The 22,229-nt window shown below is 38.6% G+C and overlaps 1 protein-coding gene and 1 non-coding gene across 2 annotated transcripts in view; one reads left to right on the top strand and one right to left on the bottom strand.

Moving 5' to 3' along the window:
- LOC134747895 (uncharacterized) overlaps nucleotides 1-22,129 on the top strand; it is a 58,694-nt gene extending 36,565 nt beyond the window's left edge. Inside the window, exons 2-6 of the mRNA XM_063682573.1 lie at nucleotides 12,890-13,087; nucleotides 16,669-16,894; nucleotides 19,109-19,282; nucleotides 19,891-20,110; nucleotides 20,392-22,129. Coding sequence (XP_063538643.1) covers nucleotides 12,917-13,087; nucleotides 16,669-16,894; nucleotides 19,109-19,282; nucleotides 19,891-20,110; nucleotides 20,392-20,611 — 1,011 coding nt within the window. The 5' untranslated portion in view covers nucleotides 12,890-12,916 and the 3' untranslated portion in view covers nucleotides 20,612-22,129. The remainder of the gene's footprint in view (nucleotides 1-12,889; nucleotides 13,088-16,668; nucleotides 16,895-19,108; nucleotides 19,283-19,890; nucleotides 20,111-20,391) is intronic.
- Trnag-ccc (transfer RNA glycine (anticodon CCC)) lies at nucleotides 18,126-18,196 on the bottom strand. The gene has a single exon. It is a non-coding gene; the product is annotated as a tRNA-Gly (tRNA).
- Nucleotides 22,130-22,229: the final 100 nt, after the last annotated feature.

Below are 22,229 nucleotides of genomic sequence, written 5' to 3'. Positions count from 1 at the left end.
TTTTCTAAGACCATTTTCGCGTAGCAGCACGGGATCTGGTAGCTGCCCTCACTGACCCAAACCAACCTGTATACCTGGCTGATTTTTGAATTTCTAAAAGTATTGAAATGCTTAATAGTGGAGAGGAGATATGTCGAAGGGAGCCACACGAAATAAAGCGCACGAAACTCTAAAAACCGCACAAGTGCGGGTCGGACTCGCCCACCGAGGGTTCCGTACGTTTTAGTATTTGTTGTTATAGCGGCATCGGCAACAGAAATACATCATTTGTGAAAACTTCGGTTCATTAGATACAGCCTGGTGACAGACAGACGGACAGAGGAGTCTTAGTAATAGGGTCTCGTTTATACCCTTTGGGTACGGAACCCTAAAAATCGGCCCGTTTCGACCTGACGATGTCACCACCTGTCGAACAAATTAGGTACTACTTAGTTAGGTCACCTGTGTTAAAGTGACATCTTTGTTAGTTATTATTAAACAACTTGTTTGACATGTATAGTGTAAAGGTCACTCACACAAACAGGCGTTGAGTAATATTTTCTCAATTTTTTATTGAATTTTTCAATAATGTTATTGAATAATTGGCTCCATAAACCCGCTCAGACAAACGACATACTACATAAACCTCAAGAAATCTAAATATAAATATAAAAGAAAACTGTAAATTAATAAAATTGTATGAAATTCGGAAAAAGGAGAGAACCACTTAAAGCTACCTAAATGTATGCCTCCGCCGTTCAAAACACTTTAGAAAATTAAAATAACAAAAATAGAAAATATTTTTTAGGGCTAGTTAAATAAAAGCTTGTAAAAATGAAACGAATACGCTAAGCCCGCGTTTGATCAATTAATTTCAAAATAGAAAAATAAAAAACAAATAAAAAAAACAACACGAAATTTAACTTAACAAAATACAAAAAGTTATGTAGCAGCATACAATTACTGGGGATCCAACCAGGGGCCACCCGGTGCAAACGAAAAAAGCGAATGTTTGCAAAACTCGCCATGATAGTGCTTACCTAAGTTGACGAAATTCAGCTACTCATTCTCGAGTAAAAACTAAATATCTAAATACCGCCAAAGCCAGCAATACAAAATGTCCGCATTTTTCGACATTTAATCTGTAAACATATCTTAAAAAGAAAATACTATTATGATATCGATACGACTATTTGTTTAGGCGCGAGCTATCACGACTCCGCCATTTTGAAAAATTTCCAAAAACCGGATCGACAAAAAAATTCTATTAGTCATAGAATTTGGTCACAAAATTTCACGAGAATCGGTTGAGAATTGCGACCTGTAGAGGAGAACATCCGGACATACAAAAGCAAAATGCGCGAGTCAAACCGTAGACCTTCGCTACGCTTCGGTCAATAATATATAAATACTTAAATACATACAAAATACTCATGACTCAGGAACAAATCTGTGCTCATCACACAAATAAATGCCCTTCCTGGGATTCGAACCCAGGACCATCGGCTTCACAGGCAGGGTCACTATACCCACTAGGCCAGACCGTCAATGTCAAATATGGTATAAATATTTTTTGTAAGTTTATCATTATTACAAAAATGACGCACTCAACTTTTTCGTCATTTTCCAAACTCCATGATAAACATGATCAATCAAGCTCCATCAGTTTTATAATAACCGGGTTTTCTGACTTACCAGTATGCCAGGTCGATCTAGGACGACTATTCAAGTCATATAGTCCACTGCCTTCAGGCATCACACGCATGGCCGATGCGCAAATTGAATCCATGACTTGCGTTACACTTTCAATTTCAGAACCTTTCCCGGACGCGTGGGGCATACGACAAGAAGGTGCGTCCAGATTCAGCTAACACGTACTTACGAGTAGTAACGTAGGTTAAGGCTAAACAACAGATGTTGCAACAAATGCATGCGATTTTAGATAATTGCCGGTTAAGTAGGAGCAACGAATTAAATCGATCGATCATGTCCCGCAATGTATAGACAAATTTTACATCTTTTTGAAAATAGTATTTTTTTACTAAAATTTTGATATTATACGTACCTGCTGAAATACCTAGCTCATTTTTTTGCTTCTTCGGAAAATCTAAATCTCCCAGGCTTAAGCTACTTAATTTGATGCAAAGTTTAAACTTGCTAAGTTTTTTAACTTTTAAAGTTTAAAGTTTTTCATATGTAAATATAAATTTAGTAGCTAAGTTTATATAATACTGTAGCCTATTGTTAGCACGGGCCTTTATGAAATCAGATCGGGTGTCACGCGTAGGTACTCGTAGTTTCGAAACACATTTTGATACATGGTTGCCGTGCGTTTAGTCGTGTGGGTGCACATGGAATATCAATAACAGACATGTTGACTGTGGGTTGGTGGAAGTTACTAGCGGTCAAGCAATTTTCAAACATCAGCTCAACACATGTTAAGAAAGTCTCAAAAAAGACCACTCATAGACTGGTATCATCATCATTTTCTATTTTTTTTCATGTACAAAATTTTTAGGACTAATATGATTGGCGATGAGACTTGAATTCAGGATTTTTTTCAGTCTTGCCCGTTAAAGGGTTACGGGTGCATACAAAAAGAGCGGTAACGGGACCCTAATAGTTATCACAAAGCAGTTTGCTATCATTATTATTGTTATCATTTTCACAATGTAAAAATTCTAAAAACGCATCGAAATAAACATATTTGTATTTGATGCTACAAGTATATAAATATAAGCATATTGTATAATTATACAATTTATACATTTATTTTATTTTAATTTATGTAGCATCAAAATAATAAAATTTAATATCGTCTGCCTTCTTCTGCAAATAATCACAGGAATTAAAGAATGCACCGCCAACTGGGGTGAATCGGGATGACGGGGGTGAATTGGGACAAAGCCAGAAATGGGATTTACCTGACAATTTCTTAAATTGCCACACAAATTGTATCATACAAAATCTACTATTATTTTACAACATTACAATTCACCCCCGTCATCCCTATTCACCCCGGTTGTCGGTACCAATTTTGGGAAAGTTGTGAGATTTTTAAGATGCATAACAGGATGGAAGTTACTCAGTTTTCGAAATGTTCAAGACGCTTTTCGCTCTTACCCTATCCTCATATCAAACGTCCAATTGGAACAGCCGTATTGAGCAATGATAAAGTGGCTAACACCGCTCGCTACGCTCGACTGCCCGCCGTTAATAATGCTTGCACGACTCGCGTAGTTTCTCTACGCACTGTATTCGCGAGGAATAACACGAGGAATAACTTTATGGCGTCTTTTGAGAGCCGGCGTCTAGTTAGCGCTATAAAAAATGGCGTCGCTGCGCAGTCGCGCCAACGTTGCGTCGAGCAGCAGCCATAAATATAGTTAACTAGATGCCGATGCTAGTGTGGGGTGGCCCTAATAAGTCAATATTTAAGAGGGAAGTAGCTCCTACTCGTCCATACAAAAAGAGAAAACGTTTTTCCACTTCTAAATATTTTCCATTCTCCATGATTTTTAGTATATTATGACACAATGAAAAACTAGGTTTATAGGTTCTCCTTTTGTAAAAATTTGGAATACAAAAAAAATATATGTCCTATAAACCTACAATATATTATGCTGAAGCGATCTACATCAAAATCAAAGTGATTTGTTAAGATTTAGTTAGCGGAAACCGTTTTCTCCCACAGTAAATTATAAAGGTTTTCCGATTACACTATCGGAGTGTTTTAGTTTCCGTAGTAAGATTTTGTAGGTAAGAGGGCTATTTTACAGTCCTATGCGATTTCGATATGTACCTATTTCCTGAAATAAAATTAAGTACCACGGATAATCAAATTGTGGTTGTGATAAAGACGATTATTATAAAACATCAGATTATTCTCTATTAGTCACGATTGTACCCGCTAACTACCTATAGATGCAACGCCTGTAAGTAGTGCCTGTACCTAGTTATTTGTCTGATTGGCAGTCTTATAGTTAAGTGTGTGGCGTACTTGTAAGGTTCAGTGTACGAGAGGCTCTAGCTATTAGTAAGTATGTATGTACCTGACTGCCTGCCTGCCTGTCGTACTTAACGGAATACAGCTATTATTTATCATCCGTTTACTCGTTTGTTTACTTCGGCGTCATTCTTTCGAATCTTAAAAAATAAAAAAATCATCAACCTCTCAGACTTCAACCTCTCTAATCTCTAATAATGTCTACTAATGCTTAGGTACACCCAGCCGCAAAAGGTCATGCACTTTTGCAGCTCACTGTACATGCAATTCTAACATAAGCGCAGTTTCCCGTAAGTAACTGACAAAAGTTCTCTAACGGCTAACAAATCAGCAACTCCAATCGATTCTAAGCTCACTCTTAGCACCCGCGACACTTTCTATCAGTAATTGATCATGCTGCCAACAGTTGTTATGTCATGAACATCGTCATCACGGACAATACCGTCTATTGTTTATTTATTATCGCTTTGAATGAGCCATTCAGAGGCGCAGTTTTCAAAATGTTGCCGCTTATATAAGATATTGTTTATGCTGTCTACGTCTGTCTTTCGAGCCGAACCAGATGGACAATTGGTCGTGTATTGTTTATGTATAGGTATAATGCGTATATGAAACAGCACACCATTTGCGCAGTAGACATGATGCAACCGTCGTCTTAGATTAATCCCTCAGAATGTAACTACAGCTCCACCTTAGGGAGTCCTACTTTGACGGTTGTTATCTAGTTAGTAGAAAGTAGCTTAGTTTAAGACTAAGTTATTTTCGCTTACCGAATTTTATATCTATCGCAGCACCATCATATTATCATGAACCGTCTAAGTTATGTAAGTAATAAACCAATATTTAATTATTTATTGTTATTGCGTCCCTATATTCTGTTCCAATGTTGGGCAAAGACCTCCCCCCTCTTCTTCCACTCGTCCCGGTTTTGAGTTATACCTGGCCAGTCACTGAAAAAGGAGTCCAAGTCCGCCATTGCCAATGAGGTCTGCCGGATCCCCGGTTTGACTGAAGGAGCACCGACTCCGTGGTGCATTTAGATTTCGTTTTATACCTTTTTGTCAGACTGTAGAAGAAGCTATGCAGAAGTGGTACAATCTACGACACTTATACCCAACCCAACTCTATCGTATTACATACATACTTGTGCCGCTGACGGAACTGAACTAGTATTAACTCTTAGGATAGCATTTCCTTACTATCTTTGCCAAGCGGGCGATGAACTTCTTACTTTATTGCTCTCTTAAATAGCAATGCAGATGCGCAGATTATTTACTAACTAGCAAAAGCGTTAGAAATAGTATACCAGTGGTTATATCAAAACGGTACGTCCTTACCGATTACAATTCTAAGCTTTATTTTATACCAAAGAAGGGTGGTTTTCATTTGATAGAGTAGTTGAGATACGATTTTGATATAAGTTAGGGGCATGTATCGTATGCATGCTAATTTTATTGTCATACCTCTGTTGCATGGCAATGCCATACCGCAGTCCATTTTATTGGTCGCATTTCCTCTTTTTTGCATAATTAGCGATATTCCTGGAGTATTTTCTTGGTCATAAATTTGGTCATTATCCTTTTAGACGTTTATTACTTATTTATTTATTTATTTATTTATGTAAGATGTTATGCATAATTTGCACATTATCATACTTAATACCGAAATAAGATATGGATTCATTATTTATAAGATACTTATAGCAATTTTCTTTTGTTTTATACAATATTTGCAGAAACATTAAGCGCCTCTGGCACCATTCACTAACCCGGGGTTAACCGGTTAAACCTGGAGTTACCATGGTTACCAGTACAATTTTATCTGGGTTAACGGTTTAACTGGTTAATCCCGGGTTAGTGGGATGGTGCAAGTGTAATACGATAATATTAATTCCTACAATTCTCGAAATAAAGACCGAACTACACTAGATGGGTGGTATCATAGGAACACAGTGGTTATTACGTAAAATATAGAAATTTTTTTTTCGAAAATGTGTGAAATGTATCTTATAAATTTGCTTAATAATGTAACTTATTAATTTCTGCTCTTTTTATACTGTCAACCCCGCATAATATTTGAATATTACGAAACTTGATTAAAAACTAAATCTTTATCAAATGAACGAGAACAAAACTGATAAGACCCACTTATCTCATTACATTATCGACTATCACACATCGGTAATCAGTGTCATCACGTTCCTTTAACCCTGATCTTGATACTTATCTCAACAACAATACGATTCTCCCACGTTTTTGTGGACGTGCCTCGTCGTCATATAACGTAATGATAATAGTCCACATAAGTGGATAACGTGATAATTATGTTGTGATCGTTATGGTTACGGACCCGTTAAACAACTGCGGCAAATTTTAATTTATGTCATTCAACACTGTTAAAGTGGTACAAAATTTCGAGGTCGAAATTTAAGTTTCAATGTATGCGAAATCGCGTGTTAGATTACGTTGAGTACAAGCCGAAAATGTTAGAAGCTGTAAGAAAGGTAGTAAAATCATTTTAATAGTAACAGCAATTTACGCAATTCAAGGGGAGAATGTAGAAACAATATGCATGTTCAGACTAAACTGATGCTAATTTGATTTTTAGTATCATCTCAAACAAATAAAAACATTGATAGATTGATTGATCTCAGTATTGATGACGGAACGACGGGACCAATCATGAAACTTTTAAGGGAAATTTTGGAGTATTTTTGATATTTTACTACCAGTAATACCTGTAAAGTTTCTACAGTTTTTCGAGTTAAAAGTTTACAGGGTTTGTGGGTTACATTTCATTATTAGTGTCAGGTCCGCTCGGCATCCGCCTGATAGTTACTGTTGACTCTTTCTACTAATATTAGGATGTCACATGCAAATTGATGAGCCCTTAAAACTAATTTATTGTAGAACCCTACACTACCCACTATAGATTATACATATTAGATTAGTATTAAAGTTAGCGTTTCTAAATACGACTCCAAGTTTGAACATGCAATGCAAGTCGCATGGAACGTTAGTGTTTATTTACGAGTTGGTATGTCTCCGACCAGATATGAGCAAATAAACAGCTGTTGTTCCATCCTCGACATATTTAAATGCCCATTCGTAAACCTTAATGCAACGAGATTAGGTATATAGTCAATTAATTGTGTATCTGTTAAGTTTGGCTCGAGTCGCACTAACAAAACGAATGGCGCGATTTACTCACACTTCGCGTGTTTAAGCACTTACGTTTACAAGGCGTATTTCACGTTAGATAAGTTTGACTTTAAAATGGTTTTTAACATTGAAGATGGTTTTTAACAAGTCGCACGCTCGTACCGCTAGGCCACCAGCACTTCAATTCCAATAACAATTATATGTATAATCCTGAAAGAAATTGTAATAATTGGATATTAGGCGCCCAGCAAGATTCATCAAGCCACAACCATAAGTTAATTCACCTTTATATCGCCGATGTGCGAAAGCATCATTATACAAAATAAATATGTACCTATAATAATGCTTTTTAATAAATATAGGAAAGACATAGTCAACGAAACTTTACACAACCATCTTCGTTGTCCAACGCCTTCATTGCATGCTACATGCATGTACAAAATTATTTATATATCAGCTATCGCGGGAAATGCATTATACGGTATAATGTTATTCGATTTATCTCGAATTACGATCACGTCGGTCCATTAAAAAGACAATCAAGTAGAGGTAGAGAAGGACTTTCATCGCCTAATGACTTCCACATTGGTATAGAGAAATCTCCGCGCACTACTTCAGTGGTAAATTAGGTAGAACATTGAAATTATTGCTCCACCAATGTTTTTTTTACACAACATGAAAAGTCAGGCATCGTTACACTGATTTCTATCCAATAATCAAAACGACTACAGGCAGGGTGCACTCAATTTCTCGTAGATTTATCGCTAAGGCGGCTTTGACCGCGTAAGAATATAAAATTATGAATGTTATGGTTTATGATTGGTAATTGACTCTATATATTATGCTATCAAACGGGGTTTATTTTTGTTTATTGTCGATGTTTGCCTCACATGTGAATAAAATGCAATTTTTTTATCTGTTTTTGACAATCAAGAGAGCCTTTACCAGCTGGTATGGTTAAATGTGGGGCGCTCCGTCAGGACTGGCAGTTTGTATGGCAGATTTTGGACTATTGCTATTGTTTCACTTAAAAAATTATGCCAGTCAAAATAGGTAGGTAGTGTCGTCACTAGTGTAGTTTGTATTTGTAGGTTTTTTTTGCCACGCTTTTATATAAGTAATTAATCGGTTTTTCTTGTTTCATACTTATGTATAAGGACTTGGATTGCATTCAGATTACACATATGAAATAAAACTATGAAAACGGATTATATCGCGTATATTGAATTTATAATACATCCCGACGTTTCGAACTCTTTACAGCGTTCGTGGTCAACGGGTGACTGAGGAAAAATTACAAAGTGCAAAAATACCCACATACTAAAATAATGAACAATCATAGACTACAAACTTTAAGGCTGGTTGTACATGCAAAATCGGTTCATAAGGCTAGTTATACACTATAATTATTTTTCAAGTAAAGATATATATATATATACGCGATAAAAAACTATGCCGGCTCCAACCCTACACCACGGACCCGAGAAGATTTAATTCCCTCCTAAATTGTAGGAGGGTATCCCAATATGGGACCGGCAACAAACTCGGCGGGACACATCTTTTCAAAACATCAGAATGTCCAGCATCATCCAACACTAAGGTCTCACAGTCTATGTCTCGCTTGCTCCTTTATCAGGTGGACTACAGGATCCCAAGCTGGTGGTAGAGAAAAGCCATCTTCCCTATTAAAGTTTGGATATTTCTTAATCTCAATGGCCTCGCGCAGCATTCTGGGTATGTAACGCTTCTCCTTGGCAAGAACCAGAGGCTTATCAAACTTGATTGAGTGATTGGCTTTATCCATGACATGCTCACAGACAGCAGACCTAGGTCGACGGTGCTTGACATCAGCTATGTGTTCCTTCACCCGAGTGGAAATGCTCCGTTTCGTCTGCCCGACATATGATAGGCCACACTCACAGTCCAGCCTGTACACTCCTGAAGTCTGTAGAGGGGTATTGCATTTTACAGGCCTCAGGAATTGTGACATCTTCTTCATTGGCTTGAAATATGTTTTTATAGAAGCACGCTTCAAGATGTGGCTGATCCTGTCCGTGACCCCCCTGACAAAAGGCAGAATGGCAGGCCTGCGCTCGACTGTGGGGATCTTAATATGGGACCTCTGGTTGACCCGCGGTATCCTGAGCTCATTTGCCTGGAGCGCGCGCCTGGCATGCTGGAGCTCCGCGGCCAGATGCTGGTCATCACATATCCTCTGGGCTCTCTGAAACAAAGATTTGCCTACTGTAACAAGTTGACTGGGATGGTGATGCGATTTGCCATTTAAGTACCTATCAGTATGAGTAGGTTTCCTATACACAGTGCGACCTAGGGTGTTATCAGGATTTCTTTTTACCAATACATCTAAGAAGGGGAGAGAACAGTCTTTTTCCAACTCCATAGTAAATTTTATTTTGCTATGGATGGAATTTAGGTGATCCAAGAAAGTTGAAACACTACTTTTTGGAAGTATAGTAAAAGTGTCATCTACGTATCTTTTAAATATCTTCGGTCGCACAGGAGCCAATGAGAGTGCCCTCTCCTCGAAGTCCTCCATAAAGATGTCAGCGACTACTGGAGACACCGGAGACCCCATGGCCACGCCGTCGACTTGAAGGTAGAATTCACCATTCCATAGCAAGTAGCCAGATGTAAGGCAATGTTCCAACAGCTTAGCATATTCCTCTGACATGTTCTGCTCACATAACCTCTTCTTGACAACTTCAATGCAGTCTTGTACCGGTAGGCTTGTAAATAGCGACTGAACGTCAAAACTGACCATGATCTCATAGTTTCATAGTTTTATTTCATGAGTAACTATCGCGGTAACCGAAGACAATATTATACACATATGAAGTTTATTGCAAGGAACACATAACTAACACCTATCTTGCGTGGAATCAGTCATATTCAAATGCAAATGCAGTGAACGTAGCCACGGGCATTGTTAGCCTTAATAGTGCCATTAGGAGTTGAATAAACAATGACAACTTAGACATTACCTATGAGCGATGCATACAAAAACCGTGTGTGTAAACGGCCTTTAATGATACTCGTACTTACACTATGACATCTGTACCCCTGGTGTAAATTTCATTCGATAGCGCGATGGTATGGCATGTAATGAGGAGGGATGAATGACATATAGGCAAAAGAATGTTACGGATGAATGTTGATGGACGGAGAGCGAATGGTAGACACAAAAAACGATGGATGGATTGTGTGAAAGAGGAAATGAGAAAGAAAGGAGTAAGTGCTGAGCTGACGAAAGATAAAGGAGAATGGAAGAGGAAAACATGTTGTGCCGGCCCCTCATAACGTGGGATAAGGGCAGGAAGAAGAAGAGCGCGACGTGACGTAGGTACGCGTTTGCATTAAGTGTCATATTGTATGGGATTTTGAGTGTGCAAAACGTCCCGCTTGGCGTGCTGTTTAAAATCTTATACAAAAATAGACATAACGCAAACGCGAACGCTTGTCACGCTTTCGAATGAAATTTACACTACCGGTTCTTCAGTTGGTGAATATACGCATTTTCCTTTAATATAAAAATGTATAGTATTTTCAATATAACTTGGGACTCCAGCGCCGTTAAGATAGAACATTTTTACAGAAGATGTCATGCGCCTCCCTAAGGCGTGTAGGTAAACATAAAGTAAGGAAAGATTCGCAAGCTTCTGGTAAGCTTTGGTAGCTCAGTTGGTTAAGAGCGATCGGACCGGAGTTCCAAAAGGTCACGACTCACAAGTCTTAACAGGTGGTCTACGGGCCACTCTGGTCCTTCCAGGGTCCTAATTCATTAACAGAAAGGTCCGAGTTCATTAAAAACCACAATCCTAAACAACAAACATCCTCTGGAATGAATTGAATAATTGAAATCAAAATACTAATTATACTTTTTGATGAAGAAGATCTTGCCATACAGATATAAACTGTTGTACTTTTAAAATACCAATCCTTAATAGTTTTCTAACTATCCACATCCACATAGGCCATAACATGAGACCAGACACCGCCAGGTTTTGAGAACGCCGTCCGAGACAATACATCAACAACGGATTTCAGCTCCATTGTAATCATTGTTTACAATGTTTACTAAACTGCATCCGTGCCATTTCTTATGCAAGCAGACCGTTCGATCGTTTAGAATACTTTAGAATTTTAGATCGCAGGTTTAAGAATGACTCACGTTAGACCGGGCCGTGTCCGGGCCGGAGCTTCCGGCGCTTACTATGACATGACAGGTGATCACGTGATGCTTCCCATATAAAATGAAGCGCCGGAAGCTCCGGCCCAGAGACGGCCCGGTCTAACGTGAGTCATCCTTTAATGGGCGCATCGACGCTAAGGGAGGCGCGAAAAGACAATCCACGACACGAAAGACAAGGTGCAGATACAGAGTAAAAAATCCGCGTAACGACAATGATAATGGTAGCGTCTGACATATAGCGGTGTTAAAAAGTGACAATGGTTTGATAACAACGGCCATCATAAACGCCTGATGGATTTGATATTAAGAAAAATCGATAGTTTGGTTGAATGCACTTGTTTGGAGAATACTAACTTATACGTCGCCTATTGTATTTAAAGAAGGACATAAGCCTAAAGGAATTTTGCTAGCAGTACGCAAGAAGGTACCCGCCCGCATCGTAAGAATATATAGGTAACAGCCATCATAACACCATCACTTTCTTTGAAGCTCCATCTGTAGCAATGTTGGCATTGGTATTCAGGTCAGTTGTCTAAGCTGTCTACAACTCTACACAACATGTAAAGGATCAGCTAATACACATCTGACACCCCAAGAATTACCTGGAGTTTGATGGCGTCTCCGTTTAACATCAGGCAGCTCGTACTGCAACTAGTTGGTAAAAATCATTAACACGGTGTAGATGTGGTGTAGGAGGTTCCCACACACGTAGATACAACTACCTATGTGATAATTATATATATATACTCTCGTAAAAACTGGAGGTTCGTCCGCTTTGTTTGTTTTCCGACAGATAATTAATACACGTAATACTTTTGCGCCGAAGAACAGGCTATGAAATGTGTATTTATAAATGCAACAATAGTCCGATATTGTTTATCAACTTCCATTAACAAGTGTTACATAATCACAACTTGCGCTCAAAAGTACAGTTCATTAGCACTGTTTTATAGAACTGTATCAATTTCCAACAATCCAACAAATGTTTAACAATCCTCTTTAATTGGGCTCACCGAAAACGTTTGCTGCTCGAGGTGCAAAACGTTTTTCAGGTTATTTAATTCTTGAGAAGCCTCGTAATAGTCGTAATCGAGACGTGCACACCCCGTTACCTAGAAAGAACTTAGTTAGAACATGTAATAAAAGATTAGGTACTCGATCGTTCTTTCTTGTGAATTGATTTACTTTTACTTAGATTGGTTCTTGAATGCCTAGGGATTTTTACCGATTTTAATATGGTCTTTCATTTTTAAATGTGATTAACTCTCATTCATTCATTCATTCACTTTAAGAGCTGGGTTCTTGTCGGTGAAGCCTAGTACTATTATATATTCTGTGGTGCAGCGTGATGAAGTTGCCTCCACCTTGGTCGATCCAAAGCCAGCCCTTTAGTGTCCTGGTACGACACGGCTTCTACATGCTCCTTTACTTGGCTCATATAACTTTTTCTTGGTCCTCCCCTCCCTCTCCTTCCATTTATTTTCCCTTCTATGATGTTTCTGATTAACTCTAACTGCATTTAATTTGTTACAGGTAACACGAATAATGTCCCTGTGAGCGATGGACACGCTAACATGGTTGTCGTTGGGGCTGCAGTTGGCAGCGCTTTGCTCGATCGTGGGCGCCCTGCTTTTGTACCTGCTGCGGAAGGTCCGCGTGGGTGAGGTGCTGCCCGCGGACAGCGCCAAGACTGTGCTTGTCACGAGCGTGGACACCGCGCTGGGCTTGCAGGTGAGTCGCGTGACACTAACATGGTGGCGCTACTGCAGCTAGCAGCGCTGTGATCATGGCTGATATTAACCTGTCATGAGCGATGAAAATTAAATTCAACCATAGATAATGGATGACTCATCCATTATCTATGGTTGAATTTAATTTAATCTAACCTAACCTAACCTTATCCAGGATGAGGTTAGCACAAGACAAGATATACTCAGCTGAGCAGGGCTACAGGCTGAATAGACAGGTAAACAAATAATAGACCTACTAAGTAACTCAATGTCATCTTATCTTATTCCCTCGCAAAGTTTCGTAATCTCCAAGTTTTGCCGACACACTGTCTGCGAAGTGAGATCGCAACTAGCCACTAGTTTGTTTAGTTTAATAACAATTGCTTTGTTGCAAGTAAGTAATGCTCGTTGCATAGAAACACGTTGAGCGTCATAAACATAATAGCTTATTGCTAAGAAAGAAAAAGGAAATATTTTAGTTGTCAATTTCGGGTAAGTTATTTATTATCAGGTAAACCACAAGCTTGAAGAACGAAAATACATACGTTACGAATGACATTACGTGACTCTTTTAAAAGTTGCTTGATAACTTATAATAATATTCTACCCTAACTTAAGGGTCCCCGGCAAGCTCGGTTCTCCGTACAAACGTAGTTACGCCCTCATTTTAAAACGAGGAGCTAGTTTGCTCTGAAACTTTGTACTTACAATAGGATAAGGTATACCTATCTATGTCTGTAATTAGTTTATGTAGCTTCAGATACCATAGCTGAAAATATACAGCGAATTTAAGTTTTTCATACAAAATTTATTTTTGCTCTATTTCGTTTGTTTTATAAACTGGAGCTATATAAACTAATTACAGACCTAGATATACCTCATGTCATTGTATGTGCAAAGTTTCATTACAATCCAACACGTAGTTTTAAAATGAGAACGAAACTCCGTTTGTGGAAGGTGAAATTCGGCCGAGCTTGCTGGGGACTCTTATCTTAATGACCAATTTAAATAGAATTGCCTTTCAGACAAAGACAAAAAACATGGTATGATAACATTCTCTCAAACATCTCCAGTATTTTTATGAGCTTCTTGGTTATTAAAAAAAATTTGAAAGCTGGTCAAGCGTATAAATAGTAAGCTTCGTAATTTTTACACCAGCTGTTGACAGAATTAGAAATTTAATTACCTTTTACTTACATAACTAAATTAATATCCAATTCTTCACTGTTAATTATGCTACTTAGCCTAGGTAAGTGGCCGCTCCAACCATACGTGTAGCTATGCAAGGATTTCAATTAAGGAAATGAGCAGGAAATTGTAAGGCGACCGTTGTTACAGCATTATCAGAGACCAGTAAATAAGAAAGACCTCCGTACTAAGTTTCGTTAACTTGATCATTTAATATTGACGGCGTTTCCAGTCTCGAACTAATACTTAAAGGAATTAAGGGCCAGTTAACAGACTGATCAACGTGACGCAGCAGAGATCTATTAAGGAACTTCCCATACAATAAAGAATCGATTGATCGTCATCGCCTAGCACCGATATATATATATATTACAAGCTTTGCTTATTTTGGCGCTAGGTTGAACTGTGTTAGATGTCCCCTAATATTTATTTTTATTTTTATAAAATTTTGCGAACGCTTTAACGGTGACAGACGGTTTGGTGCAACCGACCCTTAATTAGCTTAACAGCCAAACCTACTAGACATGCCCCGCAGCTTTGCCCACGTGGGAATCGGTCTGTATAATTTTTCCCTCCTCCCACCAGGAGGTGGATTTACAAAAATAAGATCACCTCAATCACAACCTCAGGGCTTAAGAGTTTTATAGGTTCTTCGTCTTTTTAGGGTTCCGTACCCAAAGGGTAAAAACGGGACCCTATTACTAAGGCTCCGCTGTCTGTCTGTCTGTCTGTCCGTCTGTCACAAGGCAGTTCTCATGAACCGTGATAGCTAGACAGTTGAAATTTTCACAGATGATGTATTTCTGTTGCCGCTATAACAACAAATACTAAAAACAAAATAAAATAAATATTTAAGTGAGGCTCCCATACAACAAACGTGTTTTTTTTTGTCGTTTTTTGCGTAATGGTACGGAACCTTTCGTGCGCGAGTCCGACTCGTACTTGGCCGGTTTTTTTTTTGTTTTTATAATATTTGTATGAATTTCGTTAGTTAACAGCGCTACGCCATCCATTTTAATATAACGCGGGGTTCAAGTACAAAACATGTATGAAGATTGACAGTCTTTATTTTTTTTTCTTCGGGCATGATAACGATGTCGAGGTGCTACAAAGGCGCTAAAATTAGGCTCGTAACATTAACAAGGCTATAGTAACGCCTGCTCAAGTGCTGTTAACTAGTACCTAGAAAGTTTTTTAGTAAAATATTGTGTTAGAAGGTATTGTTAACCGCTATGTAGCGACTACATGAGTCGCTTGTATTAGTTTTACAATGTCTCCTACTTTGTGTTTGTTTTATGAATGCTTATAGCCATTTGGGAGAGCACCACATGGCAATGCATACAAGCATAGAGTAAAGAATCAAATTTTCTTGATTTTCGAGGCACGTTTTTTCCTTAGACTGTATCCATCTATTACGGAGTTATATCTATCTTTGATACAAGTAATTCAAATTACTTTTTAGCTAGGTGTACGACTAGATACAGTACATATGATATAGTATTCGTAATTAAAAGTCATGCTGTGTTAACATTTAAGTATTAAAGTGTATTTATTATAAGCAAGTTATAAGTAATAGAACTGCCTACCTACCTTTTACCTACGGATTTAAGGATGACTCACGTTAGACCGGGCCGTGTCCGGGCCGGAGCTTCCGGCGCTTCGTTTTCTATGGAAAGCATCACGTGATCACCTGTCATGTCATAGAAAAGTAAACGCCGGAAGCTCCGGCCCGAAAACGGCCCGGTCTAACGTGAGTCATCCTTTAATTGACCATTTTACTCATACATTAAACTATCTATACATCACAACAGGCAAACTATCCGTTCCTAGAATTAATAACTACTACGGGGATAGAACCCTTAGGAAAAGAATTCCATACTTACTTAATAGTTTGCCTGAAGCCATAAGACGTGTAAAAAATAAACCTAAATTTAAATCCATGTTAAAGAAATACTACCTATTTTGGTAATTAATTGCCTCCTAGGCTAAGTTAGTTATTTAAGTTAAATAATTTATAGACTATGACCCCTCAGTCAAACTCATTGTAGTTTATATTTGCGGGGCTATGACAATTTTTATCTCTATTTTTTATTTTTACCTCTGTATTTTTATTAAATCATAATAATAATTAATTCATAATTAATTACCTTATACGCTTCCCGATTCTCTAAATTGGGTAAAACATGAACAATTAATAAATTTTCTAATTGTTCATGTTTTACCCTTTAGTTTTGTCGATTCAGTACATTGTAATATTTTTATGATTGGTACTTAAATCATGTTGGTGTTTCGTGATTAATATTTGAATCGGACTAAGTAATAGGATCGCGATCAGTCGGTGTACTTACCCAGCTATTGATTGTACTCAGGAACTTATTGTCAATATTGTTACAGATCGCAACTTACCTCAGCGGCCGCGGCTGGCGCGTGATCGCAGGCTGCCGGCAAGGAGGCCTTGGGGCCAGGCTAGCAGAATCCTGGTTGCAAGCCCATGTGGCCTCAACTCCTGAGGACCAACCGCCACCGCGCTTAGCGACTGTTGAGTTGGATGTCGCCAGGGAAGACTTATTAGAGGAAGCGGCGAGAGCTACAGCACAGCATTTACCGGCCGGAGAACACGGTAAGAAAAAGGGATTGGCAACTGTTAAAGGTTTGCATAGATGACGCCATCATAGCTTGCCCCTTTGTCTATGAGATTTGGCTTAAAGGGCTTTATGCCCCAGGGCGTAAAATAAAATTCCATTAAAAAAACAAAAAATTGACACAATTCTAGGGGTTGGCAGGGCTAGTTATGCTGGCGCTATCTGCTAAATACTTTGACCGGCCAACTCCATTGACCAAGCTTAGAATGACACGCGGTCCAGCTAGCTGAGTCCTGGCTACCTACAAGGTCACGCGACCTCGGCTTCTGAAGACCAATCATCTCTACGTGCCATATCTTATTGCTCCTCTACACCATTGGCCATGATGGGCAATTGCAGGTGATCCAGATAGTGTGGAGGGTACAATGGCCTACAGTGGCCGATGATCAGCGATGATGGAGCGTAACGCAATCGCCATTCTATCGGTTTTAGGGCAAACATCAAAGGAAATGGCGGCCATGATTTTGCGCGTGCCCACACGATGGAATCGTCTCCCATTCTGTAAATGGACCACTATCATTGCCGATGGTGTAGAGGAGCCATTAATTAGAAAAAGTAATTAATGTTGAAAACAAAAACTAACCTTTTTGAACATATTGCTTAGAAGTTAGGCCTTTAAAACAAATTTATACAGTTGTACAATAAGTGTTTTGAGTTTTTTGAGTTGGACTAGAATAAATATCATATATATATATTATAATATATATATATATACAATAATTATAAAATTACTAGTTAACATAACTATACTAGACTCTGAAATATGACGTCATTAGGTAGGTAAGTAACTTAATAGGTACAGTCAAGTGTAAAAATATGGGTGCACACATCATACTCAAAAATATGCCCCATAGCTCTTATGCCAGCGAATTAAGAGCTTTGGGACATATTTTTGAGTAAATTATATGCACCCATATTTTTACACTTAACTGTACGTAGCACATACGCATAACGTAAGTACGTAAGTGGCGCAACACCGCGTTGTTACGAAAAACTAACGCACGATTACCTGCGGTTTCAGTTATTTAATGATCCAGTTCAATGCTCTGGTAATGTATCTACAAGATAACAAAAATCCAGTCACTTCGCCATATTACATTTTTATGAAAAAAATGTTTTACATTTTTGTTTTCATCAACATTAGTTTACATTACATAATTAATTGTAACAAGGCACAAAATAAAAATAGAATAAATCAAACAAAAAGAGTGCACTGCCCGGGAATCGAACCCGGGTCGCAAGAATGGGAATCTTGCATGATACCACTACACCAGCAGTGCTTGTGTGTCAAGGACGAAAATTAGCTTCAGTTTAATCACCTATACCAAAAACTGACCAAATTTTTATAAAATATAATAACTGAACCATTTTAATACTGGACACTGGCTTCTACTGTTCCAAGTTAATGTGTGAGTCATGTTACTCTAAATAAACGAATTTTAATTTTAATTTAATACTGATTTTTGTTACATTTTGTGAACAAAAAGTGAAAAGATTTAAAAAATTACATTACGTACTAACTCCATAGTACAAAGTTACAATCATATGGACACATTATGGAATCGAACATGTGACGCCATCTGTTGACGTACCTATACTGCGATAAGTGATTGACAGCAACAACCGGTAATGAAGTTGCGCAGCAAGTTATCGCTACCCTAGCGAGCGTTCCATTCGGCTAGCAAGATAATTAGCTTGCGTATAGATGGCGCGCAAGTTAAAACAATAAATAACATCTCTTTTTATTACTTTACGTTTACTTTTATATTTAAACAGTTACTACTACTGGAGTACTATGTTCTCTCGTACTTAATTTTACTATGTCCGTTATGAACCTTTCCAATTTGTTTGCTCGGATGGCGGACAATAGAACAGTCTTTGGAACAGCAAGAACAGTTTACCCTATGATTAATTTTATAAGACTGAATAATATTCGAACCTGAATAATGATGTCTAACTCTTTGTTATTACATTATTATTCGTTTAATGAACTGCATCCAAGTTGATACGGCAAGGCAAGGCTGATGTTTTGTAAATTGCTAATGTCCAAATAATGGCTGATATACCTAGGAAATGGCTAATGTAAATGGCAATTTGCTGCTGTTGTACTTATTAATCTCTACTAAAATGCAAAATGGATACATATTTTTTAAAAGTGTACTATAAAAAGGTATATCGTTCTTCGATTACAGGAATATGGGCAGTGATTAACACGGCGGGCAGCAGCGGGCGCGGCGGTGCCTCGTGCTGGGAGAGCGCGCTGCGAACGAACGTGCTCGGCGCGCTGCGCGTTGCGCGAACATTCGCACCGTTGCTCGCTGCTGCAGCGGTCGACCACCCGCACGCTGGCCGCTTGTTCTACATTGGTAAGACAGACAGGCTCGTGCTTAGGGCACGCTATTAACGACGTGCTCGGCGTGCTGCACATCGCGCGAACATTCGCTCCACTGCTCGCTGCTGCGGCGGTCAACCACACGCATTCTATTCTACATCGGTTGGTCTTAGTCTCCAACAATCTATAGAATTGTGGATGCCAATTTGCCAATTCATACTTTATGGTTACCGGACTGTGAATATACTTTTATCCCTTTTGCTCTCCCATAACTTAGATCAAACAATCAAACCTTCGTATATACCTACATCTACAAACCGCATTAGTATTACGTATTTGAAATGGATTCCGTTAGGATTTTGAAGGACCTATATGTAATGATAATGAAGTGTATATAAGTATCTAAATATTTGCACAATATGCTTAAACATCGGCTTGCTCAATCAAGTCCAAATCATATTGGCGTTCAATACCTAGATCTAATCACTCATTGGAAAAAATATTGTTCGTTAACTTGAAACTGACTGATAAAATTGACTGATTTGATTTATGATTAGGTATTGATTTGGCGTTTATGAATCATGTTTTTGCTGTACATATGTATTACGGTACAATTATTAACTTTTCAAATACTGTTTCCAGGCCTGACATCGGATACGGACTGCGAGAGCCTATCGCGCGGCGACGACGGCGGCGCGGGCGCGGCCGCGGCGCGCTGGGGCGTTTGGGGCGCCGCGCGCGCCCTCAGGGCTTCGCTGAAGGCCCAGGCACTCCATGTGGTGCTCCTGCACGCACCGGACTTGTCCGCTGCGGAGATATACTCGCCGCCGGCGCAGCTGACTGTTCCGAGCCAGCCGGCTAGGTACAAAATGTTCCCCTACTTTCATGCCTGATGCTTGCTAATAAGAAGCAATGGCAAGGTCGCCATGTAATGTGAAAATATGCGCTCAGTTCAGTACCTATGATAAATATAATATATAATACCTAATAATTTTCAAGCTAATAGTAAGTGTGTAAGACGAAAACTATTTAGCTTAATATGTGCGCTAAGACATGTTGGACTGCCTACAGTATTATTTTACTAAGTAAGCCTGATAGGTATTTTGGTTTAGTACCTTCTAAGAGCTATTATGTATTTTTCAGCCGGCCAGACACTCCGAGCTCGGACGTGAGCTCCTCCACCACGTGCGCGGTCACCATGCCGGGCGAGGCCACCGAGTACAGCGCCAAGGTGCTCCCCACCAGCGCCCTCAAACTGCTCGAGGAGGCCCTCACCACCCCCGCGCCCAGAGACACCTACTACCTGAAGATGAAGCACGACTCCTGGTTCACTAGGATGCCGTCTTTGAGAGTCACGCATTAGTTCCCTTCCTGTTAGTCTTGGTCTATCAATACCAATGGGTTTTAAGTCATGTCATAGACAGATTTAAGTAAATTCTTTACGTTTCGGGTTTCGGATAGAAGACAATATGCCATGCCGAAAATCTTTTATATACCAACAGCTGGCGTAAGGTTAGGCGGCTGATAGGCAAAAATGTGGCTTTATTGTCATTTTCAAGAAAGGCGCTTTTTTCTTATTTACAGTACATATGGTCCTACTTTCCCGCACTAGTGCGAGAATAAGCACTTTCCGTGCCTATATCAAAAATTTAAAGGGCCATATGCACTGTACAAGACACGTGCGAATAGGTAATTCGCATATCGTGTACATTTGAAACACCCCTTCGGTCGTGTTTTAATTTATCACCACTAGTTGCGATTTTCCTACTTTCCGCACGTGTATCGTACATAACTATTATCTGTCTGAATATGACCCAAATTATCAAGGAATGTCAGAATATGATAAGGAGGAATGGGCATTACTTAATTTTCAGTTGTAAAGTTAGGTTTTACACAAGGGATATATACTAACATTAAAGTAAATAAAGTAATTTATGATAAGCATTAATCTGATTTAACAATTATATTTACATTTGTTGTACCTAATATTAATTCTAATGGTATGTTCCATAATGAATAACGAAGTAATGACGGGTAAAAATACCTAGCAACCGTTTGGTATTGATAAACTTAAAGACGTAAATTGACTTTAAAAAACTGATTTCCCTTGATTAAATTGAGGTGAAGGTGCCAAATCAAATGTTTTCCAATAATCTGTTTTCAGTTTATTATTACTCACTTAACTAATAAGCGTCAAATTACGTTCATTTATTTTGTATCTTTCGTTAGTTTTTAATTTTATTCATCGACCTCCTTATCCCACATCGAAGGCACGGGATAGAGATGTAAAGTGCCAAATTTCGTCTGAAAGGACTGACTAAATTTTGATAGCGTTTCGACTTCAGATTACATTTAGACTGTATGGAGAAGTGGTCAGTCCCTTCAAACTATTACGATGCTGACGGAACAAAGTCTGTCACACACGAACACTTGCTGAACGGTGTAAATAGCACTTAGACCGCTTTTATATTTAGTAACATTTTCATACATCAACAATAGGTACTTATCTTACCCATCACGAACATTTTGCTATGTGCGCTATGGTAAAAGAAAAAGCACCTTTGTGGTAACAGAAAAAGCAAGAACATGAAAACTCATTAGTTTTTATAATATAAAAGCAGTCTTATCAAATTGTGAATTGTAAATAGCTCGAGCTCACTGTGCTATATGCTTGAATACTTCGGGTTTTGAATGAGTGCAGTACTATTTTATGTTATCGAGTGAAATGAATGTATTGAATGAGAATATACGGAATCTTTAGTCTCGTAAATTATAAAGTTTTTGTTCTGAATTGTACTCAATCATGCCGTATAATCGTTGGTGCTGCTACTGATGGTTAATGTAAATAACGTTTGTATATTAAAAAAAACTTCTATTAAAAGGACTTTTATTTTATAAAGTAAACATAGAACACACTGTAACAATATACCGTACCCACTTTTAACCTCTTAAAGTATCTACTCACTTAGAAGGAAAACGTC

Source organism: Cydia strobilella, chromosome 15, assembly GCF_947568885.1.
Source record: "Cydia strobilella chromosome 15, ilCydStro3.1, whole genome shotgun sequence".
Classification (NCBI taxonomy): Eukaryota; Metazoa; Arthropoda; class Insecta; order Lepidoptera; family Tortricidae; genus Cydia; species Cydia strobilella.
This window is presented reverse-complemented; position numbering and strand designations above follow the sequence as displayed.